Source organism: Dendropsophus ebraccatus, chromosome 4 (assembly GCF_027789765.1).
Source record: "Dendropsophus ebraccatus isolate aDenEbr1 chromosome 4, aDenEbr1.pat, whole genome shotgun sequence".
NCBI lineage: Eukaryota > Metazoa > Chordata > Amphibia > Anura > Hylidae > Dendropsophus > Dendropsophus ebraccatus.
Genome location: NC_091457.1, coordinates 157264072 through 157277147, shown reverse-complemented (window position 1 = coordinate 157277147; position 13076 = coordinate 157264072). Strand labels below are relative to the sequence as shown.

General features: G+C 41.9%; 1 protein-coding gene across 1 annotated transcript; it reads left to right on the top strand.

Annotated features, from left to right (window-relative positions):
- The first annotated feature begins 1585 nt into the window (after positions 1-1585).
- S1PR1 (sphingosine-1-phosphate receptor 1) lies at positions 1586-8028 on the top strand. The gene is made up of 2 exons (XM_069969032.1): positions 1586-1747; positions 6022-8028. Exon 2 carries the CDS (start codon positions 6099-6101, stop codon positions 7236-7238), a length of 1140 nt encoding a protein of 379 aa, XP_069825133.1. The 5' UTR covers positions 1586-1747; positions 6022-6098; the 3' UTR covers positions 7239-8028.
- Positions 8029-13076: the final 5048 nt, after the last annotated feature.

Genomic DNA, 13076 nt, shown 5'->3' with positions numbered 1-13076 from the left:
TGCTATTGTGTCAAATTTTTCACCATATTCAGCTGTTTTTTTTATTTTTTATTATTATTATCTCTGATTCCAGTAAAGTTGGGTGATAAGAACTATGGTCACCATTAGGCTATGTTCCCACAAACTGACAGAGCAAAACTATAATGGAAAGATTTCAACCCACTCCTGGTTTTGGTTAAAAATATAGTGACAGTAAGGGTACTATTACACGGAATGATAAGGATTTGGCTGATAATCGCTCCGTGTAATAAAGACAACGATCAGCCGATCATCGGCTGATCATTGATAAAGGTTAGAATCTATAATTGTCGGGTGCCGACAGCGCATCGCTACGTGTAATAGTGGTGCACGGCCGGCGACTGACGGTCTATGTTACCTATCCACGCTCTAGGGCTGCTGCGGTCTTCTTCTCCCCGGGTTCCGCGCTCTAGCTTCAGAGTCTCCTGTCTGAGCTGATCAGCCAATCACAGGCCGGGACCGCCGCGGCCTTTCAAATCAACTGGTGTGAGATATATAGATCTATATACCCACCTGAGCAATTGCCACACAGTGCCATCTACATCCAATTTTTTATAGATCTATATATAGATCTAATAAAGATATAGATATATAGAGTAATACAGAGTTGGAATTTACATTTATTTAAAAATCCCCAGTCTTTCAGTACTTATCAGCTGCTGTACATCCTGCAGGAAGTGGTGTATTCTTTCCAGTCTGACACAGTGCTCTCTGCTGCCACCTCTGTCCATGTCAGGAACTGTCCAGAGCAGGAGAGGTTTTCTATGGGGATTTGCTGCTGCTCTGGACAGTTCCTGACATGGACAGAGGTGGCAGCAGAGAGCACTGTGTCAGGATGTAAAGAATACACCACTTCCTGTAGGACATAAAGCAGCTGAAAAGTATTGGAAGACTTAAGATTTTTAAATAGAAGTAAATTGCAAATCTATATAACTTTCTGACACCAGTTGATTTGAAAGAAAAAGATTTTCGCTGGAGTGCCCCTTTAAGTTACTCCAATAGTTTGCAAATATCGCATGTTAGTTATCGCACCTACCATAATTTTGCCTTGTTGGACAAGTATATTGTTCATAGTTTGTTATAGTCGGACATCCACTGATCATGGAAAACCCCTAATATATAGGTGTACAGTATAGGTGTAGGTTCACCAAAGGTAACCGCTCACGCTCCGCAGAGACTCTTATAAAATAGTAGGAAAGGCAGCGGCCATTAATCCCCAACATGAAAGACTTTCTGATCATTGATGTACAAAGTGACAGTCGCTAGAGCTGACTCATTCCTAGAGGTGGGGTCCCAGACAGAAACCTCAAAGCCTGTAGTGTCTCTGCGAGGGGTTATCTGTACTGGAGTAGGATCCATTATATATATTGGTGATTGATTTGTTCCTTATCTGTGTGCACTGCGACTCGGTTGCATTTTATTCCTGCAGTCCTATGTAAACGGATAACACGTTGTAGTGTCAGTGGGAGTTCTGCAGAACGCCGGAGTGTGAGGGCATGCAGGGGGCGGGGCCTGTGGTGGGGAGGAGTAGACCTCTCCAGTGTGTGGTGTCAGTACTCACAAAGCATCAGAGCTCGCAGGACGCCTGGATGGAGACGACACTGGGCAGCTATGAGGATTCCTTATAAGAAGAAGGAATAACCCAACTACATGGGAAGAGACTTAAAAAGTTCCGGACAAAGAAGGACTGCGCACTGGCTGAGCACGAGAACGTCCCTCTAACTCCAAGGTATTGTGTATAGTGTATAGCAATGCAGAATTCAGTATAGTATATACTAGGGGTAGGGAACCTTGGCTCTCCAGCTGTTGCAAAACTACAACTCCCATCATGCCCGGACAGCCGAAGGCTGTCCGGGCATGATGGGAGTTGTAGTTTTGCAACAGCTGGAGAGCCAAGGTTCCCTACCCCTAGTATATAACGTATATGATTATCTCACGACTTTACATTGTGCCACAACTGGACGCTTTCCCATGGGAAAATCCTTGAACAATTGTAGTAGCCTCAATGACTAGTGACGGAGGCTACTACAGCGTTCATCTACTGATTGATCGGATATCTCCAGTTTATTAGGGGTAGTATCACTTCTATCATCAACCTGCACAGTATTCCTGCCCCGGATCCCAGTATACAGAATACTAGACACTCATCTCTTATAGGACCAGTCCCTATATAGAGGGGGGGGGGTCACATTATTAGGACCCTCTGCAGGATCTGGATACACACCTGCCACCCTGTGCACCTATGTAAACATATGGAGCTGCGGATATTTGTCCTTGGGCTCACGTCTCCTTTGAGGAACTTAATTGTTTCCAGTATCTGAGAACTCCCGGAGGGAAGACAAAAAAAAACTTCAGACTCAAGGTTAACAATGTCACTTCAATCCCCTAATCCCGTCCCGCAATGTGAGGTCCGTTGTGCATGGAGCCGTAGTCACTCGTGTTGGGATTTTACATGAGTGACAGATGTGTCACCGGTGAGTAAGTATGAATCATAAGTGGAATGCATAGTAAACATTGGGGGTGTCATTAGAGTGTCCCCCGAGACTGAGGAGCTCTCACTTCTACCCGGTTATTCCCATAGATGAAGTCTGTATCATAGATGCCGGTCACTTCCTTAGGCTGGGTTCACACTACGTTTTTGCAATCTGTTTTAAAAAAAAAAAAAAAAACAGATGCATGTGCGTGCATCCGTTTTGATCCGTTTTTCCATTGGATTCCTTTAAAAAAAAAAAAAAAACAGATCTGTTTTTTTAATGTACACAAAAAACATAGTCGACCTCATTTTTGTGTCCGTTTAAAAAAATTGATCCGTTTTGATCCCTTTTTTAATAACGGAATTCAATGGAAAAATGGATCAAAACGGATACACACACACGCATCCGTTTTTTTTGCAAAAAACGGATGTAAAAAAAACTGATTGCAAAAACTTAGTGTGAACCCAGCCTTAGGTGCAGAACCACAACCGACTCCAATGTCATCGGTCAGTCCTGTGCACCCATAAAGTGTCAACGTCTTTTCATTTATTCTAAATGTAATAATGTCAGATGGGATTCTTTATAGCACCAACATATTCCACGGCCATGTACACAAAGATCGCTCTTTCATAATGGTCGGATGGATTATAGAGTGGAGGAATGATGGTTGCAATGATCTGCGTTTGCACCGATATTTTAAATCTGGGATGGGGGGGGGACGGACCTTTCATTCCTCCAGCTGGTGCAAAACTACAATTCCCATCATGCCTGGACAGCCAACGGCTGTCCAGGCATGATGGGAGTTGTAGTTTTGCAACAGCTGGAGGGCCAAAGGTTCCCCATCCCTAGAGATCTACAAAAATTTTCTATGATCTATAATCTACACCTATTAAGGATCAGATATGCTAGACTGGATTCCTACCATGCATACCCATATATATATATATATATATATATATATATATATATATATATATATATATATATATATATATATATATATATATTACAGTAGGGGTAGCCCCTAGTGCTATTCCTGTCTCGTAGAAGCTGAGTGAGTAAGATTCTGTAATCCGGAGCTCAGATACTTTCACCGCTTTGTCTTTGAGTGGTGAGATGAGATTTCCTTCCCTATAGTATGAGTGACCGCTCTGGGTTCTGTATCCCTCTCAGGATCCTGATAACAGCCATAGACTTTAGAGCGCAGGGATATATATCGAGAGTGCAGTCTTATACACAGCTATATACTCTTATTTACTGGTGATCTATATATTTGTATAGGCGACCTCTTCCGAATGCGAGCATCGAGCATAGTGTGAATACAGTCATATAAATCTGCACAAAGTACATAGATATCAGGAAGGAATCTAAGCGGAAAAGTAATAAACTTTATCTAGAAACAACTATAACAGGATATGCAAAAAAAGAAATATCTTTTGGGCGCCACCACTCCTAATGCTAGAGGTGGCGATGGCAGCACTTGTATGGAGAGATTGGCCGGGAGGGCAGGAGCCTTGTGTTGGGTTAAAGTATGTAAGATGCCTCACATCTAGAGATGAGCGAACCAGGTTCGGGTTCGAGTCCATCCGAACCCGAACGATCGGCATTTGATTAGCTGGGGCTGCAGAACTTGGATAAAGCTCTAGGGTTGTCTGGAAAACATGGATACAGCCAATGACTATATCCATGATTTCCACATAGCCTTAGGGCTTTATCCAAGTTCAGCAGCCACCGCTAATCAAATGCCGAAAGTTCGGGTTCTGATCGATTCCAGCATGCTCCAGGTTCCCTCATCTCTACTCACATCCATTCCTGTACATGTCCCCCAACTCTGAGGACAGACATGCCCCTATTCTATACGCTTCCCTTACCTCCTCACACAGTACATGGCTTCCTCTGGATGCTGAACATATTGTTCTTTTATCCCCTGATTTCCTTTATTCCAGTTCACTCTTAGCTAAGATTTACCAAAACTTCTGCAAAAGACCTTACCCCACAGACATGAAGCTTCCCTATAAAGTGACATCATAGAGATTGCTGAGAGTTACCTGCTCTACTGTACTTACACAGTAACTATGGTATATGGAGGACTGTCTCACATGCACAGTATTAGTATCTGTATGTGCACAGTGTATGAGATGTATTAGTATTATCTGTATGTGCACAGTGTATGAGATGTATTAGTATTATGTGTATATGCACAGTGTATGAGATGTATTAGTATCTGTATATGCACAGTGTATGAGATGTATTAGTATTATCTGTATGTGCACAGTGTATGAGATGTATTAGTATTATGTGTATGTGCACAGTGTATGAGATGTATTAGTATTATCTGTATGTGCACAGTGTATGAGATGTATTAGTATTATCTGTATGTGCACAGTGTATGAGATGTATTAGTATCTGTATGTGCACAGTGTATGAGATGTATTAGTATTATGTGTATATGCACAGTGTATGAGATGTATTAGTATTATCTGTATGTGCACAGTGTATGAGATGTATTAGTATTATGTGTATGTGCACAGTGTATGAGATGTATTAGTATTATCTGTATGTGCACAGTGTATGAGATGTATTAGTATTATCTGTATGTGCACAGTGTATGAGATGTATTAGTATCTGTATGTGCACAGTGTATGAGATGTATTAGTATTATGTGTATATGCACAGTGTATGAGATGTATTAGTATTATCTGTATGTGCACAGTGTATGAGATGTATTAGTATTATCTGTATGTGCACAGTGTATGACATGTATTAGTATTATGTGTATGTGCACAGTGTATGGGATGTATTAGTATTATCTGTATGTGCACAGTGTATGAGATGTATTAGTATTATGTGTATATGCACAGTGTATGAGATGTATTAGTATTATGTGTATATGCACAGTGTATGAGATGTATTAGTATTATCTGTATATGCACAGTGTATTAGAAGTATTAGTATTATCTGTATGTGCACAGTGTATGGGATGTATTAGTATTATGTGTATATGCACAGTGTATGAGATGTATTAGTATTATCTGTATGTGCACAGTGTATGAGATGTATTAGTATTATGTGTATATGCACAGTGTATTAGAAGTATTAGTATTATCTGTATGTGCACAGTGTATGGGATGTATTGGTTTTATCTGTCAGGCAGAGTTGAGTTTAGAATCAACTATTTAACAGCTTTGCTGTGTGTTTTTTCCATAGGAAATTGCAGACAATTCTGTAACAAAGTCTGTCACCCTTGAAGTACATTGTGAATGTAGCTCTGCTATCTCTGTATAAAGTGTGGCTGTTGTCTGGTTGCGATTAGTGGCATGTGATAATTCTACCTTTCTGCCTGTTCAAACAAAGTTCACATGTATTCCTATGGGAATCTGCCGAATGTCATACTGTTTATTACATGCATCCAAACTCCCTCATATAAATGTTGTCAAAGCCAAAGATAATATAGAAACCGTACGAATAATTTAAGTCTCCAAATGAACAAGGAACAATGAACCTGATGTGGTATTGTGATGTTTTTCAGGAACATTTCAGCATCTGCAGCTTGATTGAAGAAGCACTACCGCCACCTGGTGTTGTACTGAGGATATTACAGCAGCCATGACTCTAACTCCGTCGACGACGTCCAGTGTCATCGTAAAACATTACAATTACACCGGAAAGTATAAGAGTATTTTTTCCAGTGAACTGAAGCCGACGGAAATCATCTTCATCATAATCTGTTGCTTCATTGTGCTGGAGAATGTCCTGGTGCTTCTTACCATCTGGAGAACCAAGAAGTTTCATCGGCCCATGTATTACTTCATCGGTAACCTGGCCCTTTCCGATTTACTGGCCGGAGCCGCGTACATGGCCAACATTCTCCTTTCTGGATCCAATACTTACCGATTGACGCCGGTCCAGTGGTTCATCCGGGAAGGGAGTATGTTTGTGGCTCTCTCCGCCTCTGTCTTTAGCCTTCTGGCCATTGCCATTGAGCGATACATTACCATGCTAAAGATGAAGCTGCATAACGGTAGTCGAAGCTCCCGGTCGTTCCTTCTGATCGGCGGCTGTTGGTTGCTGTCGCTATGTCTTGGAGGACTCCCGCTCATGGGATGGAACTGCATATATGAAATGAAAAACATGGACTATATGGAATATATGAAATACATGGAATATTGCTCGACCGTGCTTCCCTTGTACCATAAACATTACATCCTTTTCTGCACCAGCATCTTCTGCATTTTATTGATCGCCATCGTCATCCTATACGCCAGGATTTATTTCTTGGTCAGAACGCGGAGCAGAAGTTTGACCTTTAGAAGAAACTGCGCCCGAGCGAGTAGGAGCTCGGAGAAATCCATGGCCTTGCTTAAAACCGTCATCATTGTCCTAAGCGCCTTCATCCTATGTTGGTCGCCCCTCTTCATCTTTCTCCTGCTGGACGTTGGTTGTAAGGTCAAGGCTTGCCCGGTTCTGTTCAAAGCCGAGTACTTTTTGTCTCTTGCCGTCCTCAACTCGGCCACCAATCCCATCATCTATACCTTGACCAACAGGGAGATGAGGCGTGCCTTCCTAAAGATGGCTTGTTGTTGCCATTGCCCGATCCTGGATCCGGGAACAAAAGTCAAGAGACCCATCATCACGGGCATGGAGTTCAGCCGGAGTAGGTCGGACAATTCTTCGCACCCTCAGAAAGATGAGGTGGAATACCACGGGACCATTATGTCTTCGGGCAACGTGACTTCCTCCTCCTAGGACATGGGGTCGGGGGCTGGAATAGAATATGTTTTTACAACTTTGAAGGGAAGTTCATCTGGGTAATGCCGAGGCTGCTTGGAGTCCAGTATGATAACATAGATCTGGGTGGAGATGAGTGGAGCACTTGACGGGAAGGATGAGGAGCACACAAGCTGCAAAGACAAGACAGGACTTGAGGAACACTATGGAAGAATGAGATGTCAAACTCATCTATAGTGTGGATTTTTTTTTGCACCATGAACAGTGCAAATACGGGATCTAACATCACTCACCCTAAGAGTATAGGACTCGTAATATAGAACATGACTGTAGACTGGGGAAGAGTTTAGCGGGAAACTATGTAACTGTTCTATATGGTGGAGTCCATTGATTTTTCTTTGAAACAAAGTCTGTCTGAATAGTCCAAATGAGGGACTATAGAAGGGCAGCATCACTACATACTTGCCCCAAACACTCATTCACTTTGAGATGGTATATAGATGTAGCAGAGCTGAGTGAAATCACAACGTATCTGTGGCTTTAAAGCTGGCCGTACGCCAAAAATAGCAGCTTTCTTGGGTCCCTTACGCACATGCACACTCAGTATAACCGAGTGTGCATGTGCTATCATTAGGAAGGCTTACTCTGCAGTGGCTATCCAGACAAGGGCAGTAGAAATTCAACATGTCCGACCCTTCTCTCTCCTTGTCATCTGCTGTCAGAAGAGAGTCAGTAGGCCCTTATACGCAAAAGAAATTGTCAGGTTTGGCTGACACTATGTATGGTCAGCTTACAGGTTTGGTTGACATTGTATACGGCCAACTTACTGGTTTGGTTGACACTGTGTACGCCAGCTTACAGGTTTGGTTGACATTGTGTACGGCCAGCTTACTGGTTTGGTTGACACTGTGTACGGCCAGCTTACAGGTTTGGTTGACACTGTGTACGCCAGCTTACAGGTTTGGTTGACACTGTGTACGGCCAGCTTACTGGTTTGGTTGACACTGTGTACGGCCAGCTTACTGGTTTGGTTGACACTGTGTACGGCCAGCTTATTGGTTTGGTTGACACTGTGTACGGCCAGCTTACTGGTTTGGTTGACACTGTGTACGGCCAGCTTACTGGTTTGGTTAAACTGTGTACGGCCAGCTTAAGACCACAGGTAAACATGCAGCATTATCTTACAAGGTAATTCAGATTTATTTAATGCACAAACAATGCAAACCTAGTGACCGATTCATTTCTGCTAGATCTGTATAGCCGATGAGATTTGGGTTGGATGGGGCTCAGCTCTTACACATTTTTTTAATCTTTCTATTGCAAAAAAGTTAAAATGTTGCAATCTCTCGTGTCCTACATGACCCTGGAGCGCACACCATGTATAACATGCGGTCTGGTGTGTCTCACGATAGTCCACAGTTCTAGGATACAAACTCTGGGTCCAGTTGGATCTCCATTTCATTTCAGTCTATTTCGCTCGGGATACAAAAACATTGCTATTTATGAAGTGAACTTGCCATGTGCAACCACTAGGGGAGCTGTTTTCACAGAATTTACACGATAGCATTTAGGGTCTGTTACTTTGTGCATTTGAGGCTATAACACAGATAAGGAGGAATAGTGGAGCCTGCAAGACAATGGAACCCGATGGACCACATTGTAAATTAGTGGGATTTATTGGGCACCATTGTTGTCCATTGTGTGATGGTGAGATCTTACACACCATCATTTTAGTTGTTCTGCTACTATGACTGAACAGCAAAACGTAATTCACGATAATAGAGCCTTACACGGTTGGATACTTGGGCAGCATTAGGCTTTGTTCACGTTTCTTTGCTCAATCAAAGGGACAGAAAAAAGACAAAATGATGGCAGTTCTTGATTCATCACGATGGACACCAATGGCACCCAACAGATCTCCCTGACTTTAAGGCTATGTTCACACATCATTAAAATGAGGACGATTTGTATCAGATGACGGTCATTTGGTGACAAATAACTATTATATAAACAAAAGGTTTATTTGCCATTAAATGACGGCCTCCAATAAAAACGGACCTCTTTTATACAGCCTAAGCTTTTCTTATGGGATCAATTCACTCATAATCTCACCTTGTAAATGCTCCATAGGAACATCTAGAATGTAAAAGCTTTGGGCGCCTTTTCTCCATAGGTCTTTATTAACACTTTTGCTCAGTTTTTCTTTTGCGTCCGACATGTTCTCACATATAATACCAGCTGCTCTGTCTAAGAGTGAAATCTGTTACAAAAGTAATGATGCATTTACACAGACGGATTTATCTGACAGATTTTTGAAGCCAAAGCCAGGAGTGGAGGAGAAATCTCAGTCTTTTCTTTATGACCTGTTCTCTGTTTATAGTTTGTTCCTGGCTTTGGCTTCAAAAACCTGTCAGATAAATCCATCTGTGTAAACACACCATAAATTAGCTCAGTCTCCAGCCCTTTATCTCTCCTCTCCTGAATTAACTTCTAAGCTGATTTATTATCGCAGCAAAGCAAAATTTTGATCATAAATAGGCTTAAATGATCATTCAGGAAAGTAGAAATGAGGGCCGGACAAAGAGTCGACAAGCTACTTTTCTGACAAGACATAGCAGAGAGCGCAACAAAACGGTTGTAGAAGTGAAAATAAGCAGAATTTTTAATAAAGACCTATGGAAAAATGACAAACCAGTTATAAAAGGACGCATTCAGTGCTGTCCATAGACTTTAAAGGGGGTCATATAAGATTAGAAAAACATGGCTGCCTTTGTCTATAGGCTGTGGATGGTATTGCACATCTGTCCCATTCTGAGCTGCAATAACAGATACAAACATAGGCAACAGTGCAGCTGTTTTTCCAATTTTTCTTCTTTTTTTAACAAATAGTTTTCTCATCCCCTTTAAATTTTTCTTTGAGCTTCTTATTGAATCAGATATTAGGAGATTGTTGAGTTTCGGACATGAAGTCACTGCCCCCCGAGCTGCTGCTTATTCCCTAATATACAATGCAAAGTCTTATCCTACAGTAAAGCTATACTATAAAGGGGACATCAGACAATTTTTTTCTTTTAAATCAACTGGTGTCACAAAGTTATATAGATTTGTAATTTACTTCCAGTCTTCTAGTACTTATCAGCTGCTGTATGTCCTGCAGGAAGTGGTGTATTCTTTTCAGTCTGACACAGTGCTCTCTGCCGCCACCTCTGTCCATGTCAGGAACTGTCTAGAGCAGGAGAATTTTTTTAATGGGGAATTCCTACTGCTCTGGACAGTTCCTGACATGGACAGAGGTGGCAGCAGAGAGCACTGTGTCAGACTGGAAAGAATACACCACTTCCTGCAGGACATACAGCAGCTGATAAGTTCTGGAAGACTGAAGAGTTTTTAGATAGAAGTAAATTACAAATCTTTAGAATTTTCTGAAACTAGATGATTTGAAAGAAAAAAAATGGCGGAGTACCCTTTTAAGTAAGAAGGAAAAAAAAAGAAAGCACTTATTTATTAGTGGGTCACCTCTAAGACATGGAGCTTATATACCACCAGGCTAGGTGGCGCTGCTCTGGTAAATTGTAATATTGCAACATGAAACTTTTTGAATGTAATAGTTAAGGCAAAGTAGTATTAATTTTTTTTTTTTCCATTTGGGAATGCTGTTTCTCAGATTATACGAAGTTGCGTTGTTCTAAATGCAAATTACGGACAGGTGGTGTGAACGCGTCATTTGTAACACTTGTTACTGTGTAGTAGTATTTTTTATCAGTGCAATTAAGCAGACATTTTGTTTGTTTTTGTGAATTATTTTAATTTTTTTTTTTTTTACATAGTATTTAAAAGTCCTGACTCTTCTTGTTGGATTTGCACATAGAAATACCGTATTATAAACCTGTAATAAAACTGATACTTTTTGTAATGACCCCTGCCTCATGTCTGGTCAATGACGTCACGGGGCAAAGTCACCCAAGCCGTTTCCAAATATGGCCGGAACGAAGGATCCGGGACGTTGTAAGGATCCAGGAAATGCCATCTGCAGAAGAATGGCCAGACAGGAAACCCCTAGAGAGCAGCGAGCTTATTCACATGGTTCTCAGGCAGCGGCTGAAGTGCGGAGCACATGTGATTTATAGGTCATATACCGATGAATGCCTGGAAAGAATAGCGCTGAAAAACATTGGAGTTATTTTCCACTGTGACATCCTCACCAGGCTCGCCACCACAATGAAGAACTGGAGGAGACGCCTGGAACTCCACAGAATGTCACCGGGGCAATCTACAGTCATATTCTTAGATTTCCTTTACATTTTTTTAGGCTTTTTTAGACTCTAATCTCCCTTATCTGTTTATTCGCAGAGAAATTGAATATAACAGGAAAATTAGGGACAGGTCAGAAACCGAGCAATAGAAATATTTCTGTTCTTGATGGAAATTTGATCTCTCCAGGCCCGGACTGGCCCACGGGGGAGCAGGGGAATCTCCTGGTGGGCCCTACCCATTGGTGGGCCCCTGAGCAGGAGGTCTGCATCCCTGTTCAGCAGCTTCAGGATGACATATAATCCCCAAATTAGTTCCATTGGACTTCACCTTTCAAGACAGTTAAGTGGACGGCTGTGCTTTTTGCATAGAGCAGGGATGGGGAACCTTCGACCCTCCAGCAGTTGCAAAACTTACAACTCCCATCATGCCTGGACAGCTCCTATACACTAGAACAGGGATGGGGAACCTTCGGCCTTCCAGCTGTTGCAAAACTACAACTCCCATCATGCCTGGACAGCCTTCGGCTGTCCAGGCATGATGGGAATTGTAGTTTTGCAACAGCTGAAAGGCCGAAGGTTCCCCATCCCTGGCATAGAGTGTCTGACCAGTTACTAACAGTGAGCGAGCATACACAGTCACATACACAGCACTGTGCAAAGTCGCTATAGTAAAAATGTAAAAGGTTTGGCGCTGGGTATATCTGGTGTATGTAGGGTGGGCCAACTAGAATAAAATATTCCCTGGTGGGCCCAAGGTACCCCAGTCCGACTCTGGATCTCTCATTACTATGTGTTCAGCCCATAAAAGAATATTCAGACAATTTTTAAGATATGTTTTCCAGTTTCACTTTACACCATGTTTCATAATTCTCCCCCAATGTGTGTGTGTGTGTGTGTGTATATATATATGTATATATATATATATTATTTTACTTTTTTTTACATTGAGTGGGTGCACTATGGGGTGACATGGCATGTCTCCTCTGCTGCCACCAATGGCGGTGTCGGGACCTGCAGGGATGCTCAAGCCCTGGTTCTGGCACATGTTATATATCGCTAGTTTTGGTTGTTCTGCTGTTTCCATTATACTTATAGAAGTCAATCGGAGTTACAGAACCATCAGAGTACTAAGAGCTTTGTAGTTTCCATAATCACGGACACCTCTCTGTTCAGTTACCAACTGGAAGCAGCAACAACAAAGGTCGGGGGACTCTCTTTTTTGCCTCCTTGCCCCTTTTATAGTATAACGTTGTCAAAAATGCACTTGCTATGGCGGTGTTTAGGCATTTTCTCATAGGCAAAAAAAAAAGAAAACCTGCTTAGTTGCCCCTAGCAACCAATCAGATTCCCCCTCTCATTCCTCACAGACTCTTTGGAAAATGAAAGGTGGAATCTGATTGGTTGCTAGGGGCGACTGAGCCAGTTTCACTTTACACCATGTTTGATAAATCTCCCCCATTTTATTTATAAAAGTTTCTTAACAAATTTATAGAACTTTACTAAAGAAATGTAATATAGAAAACAAACACATTACAGGGGTATTCAACAGAGATAAGCGAACTTCAAATATGTTTGGGTTCGTCCAAACCTGAACGCTCAGCAT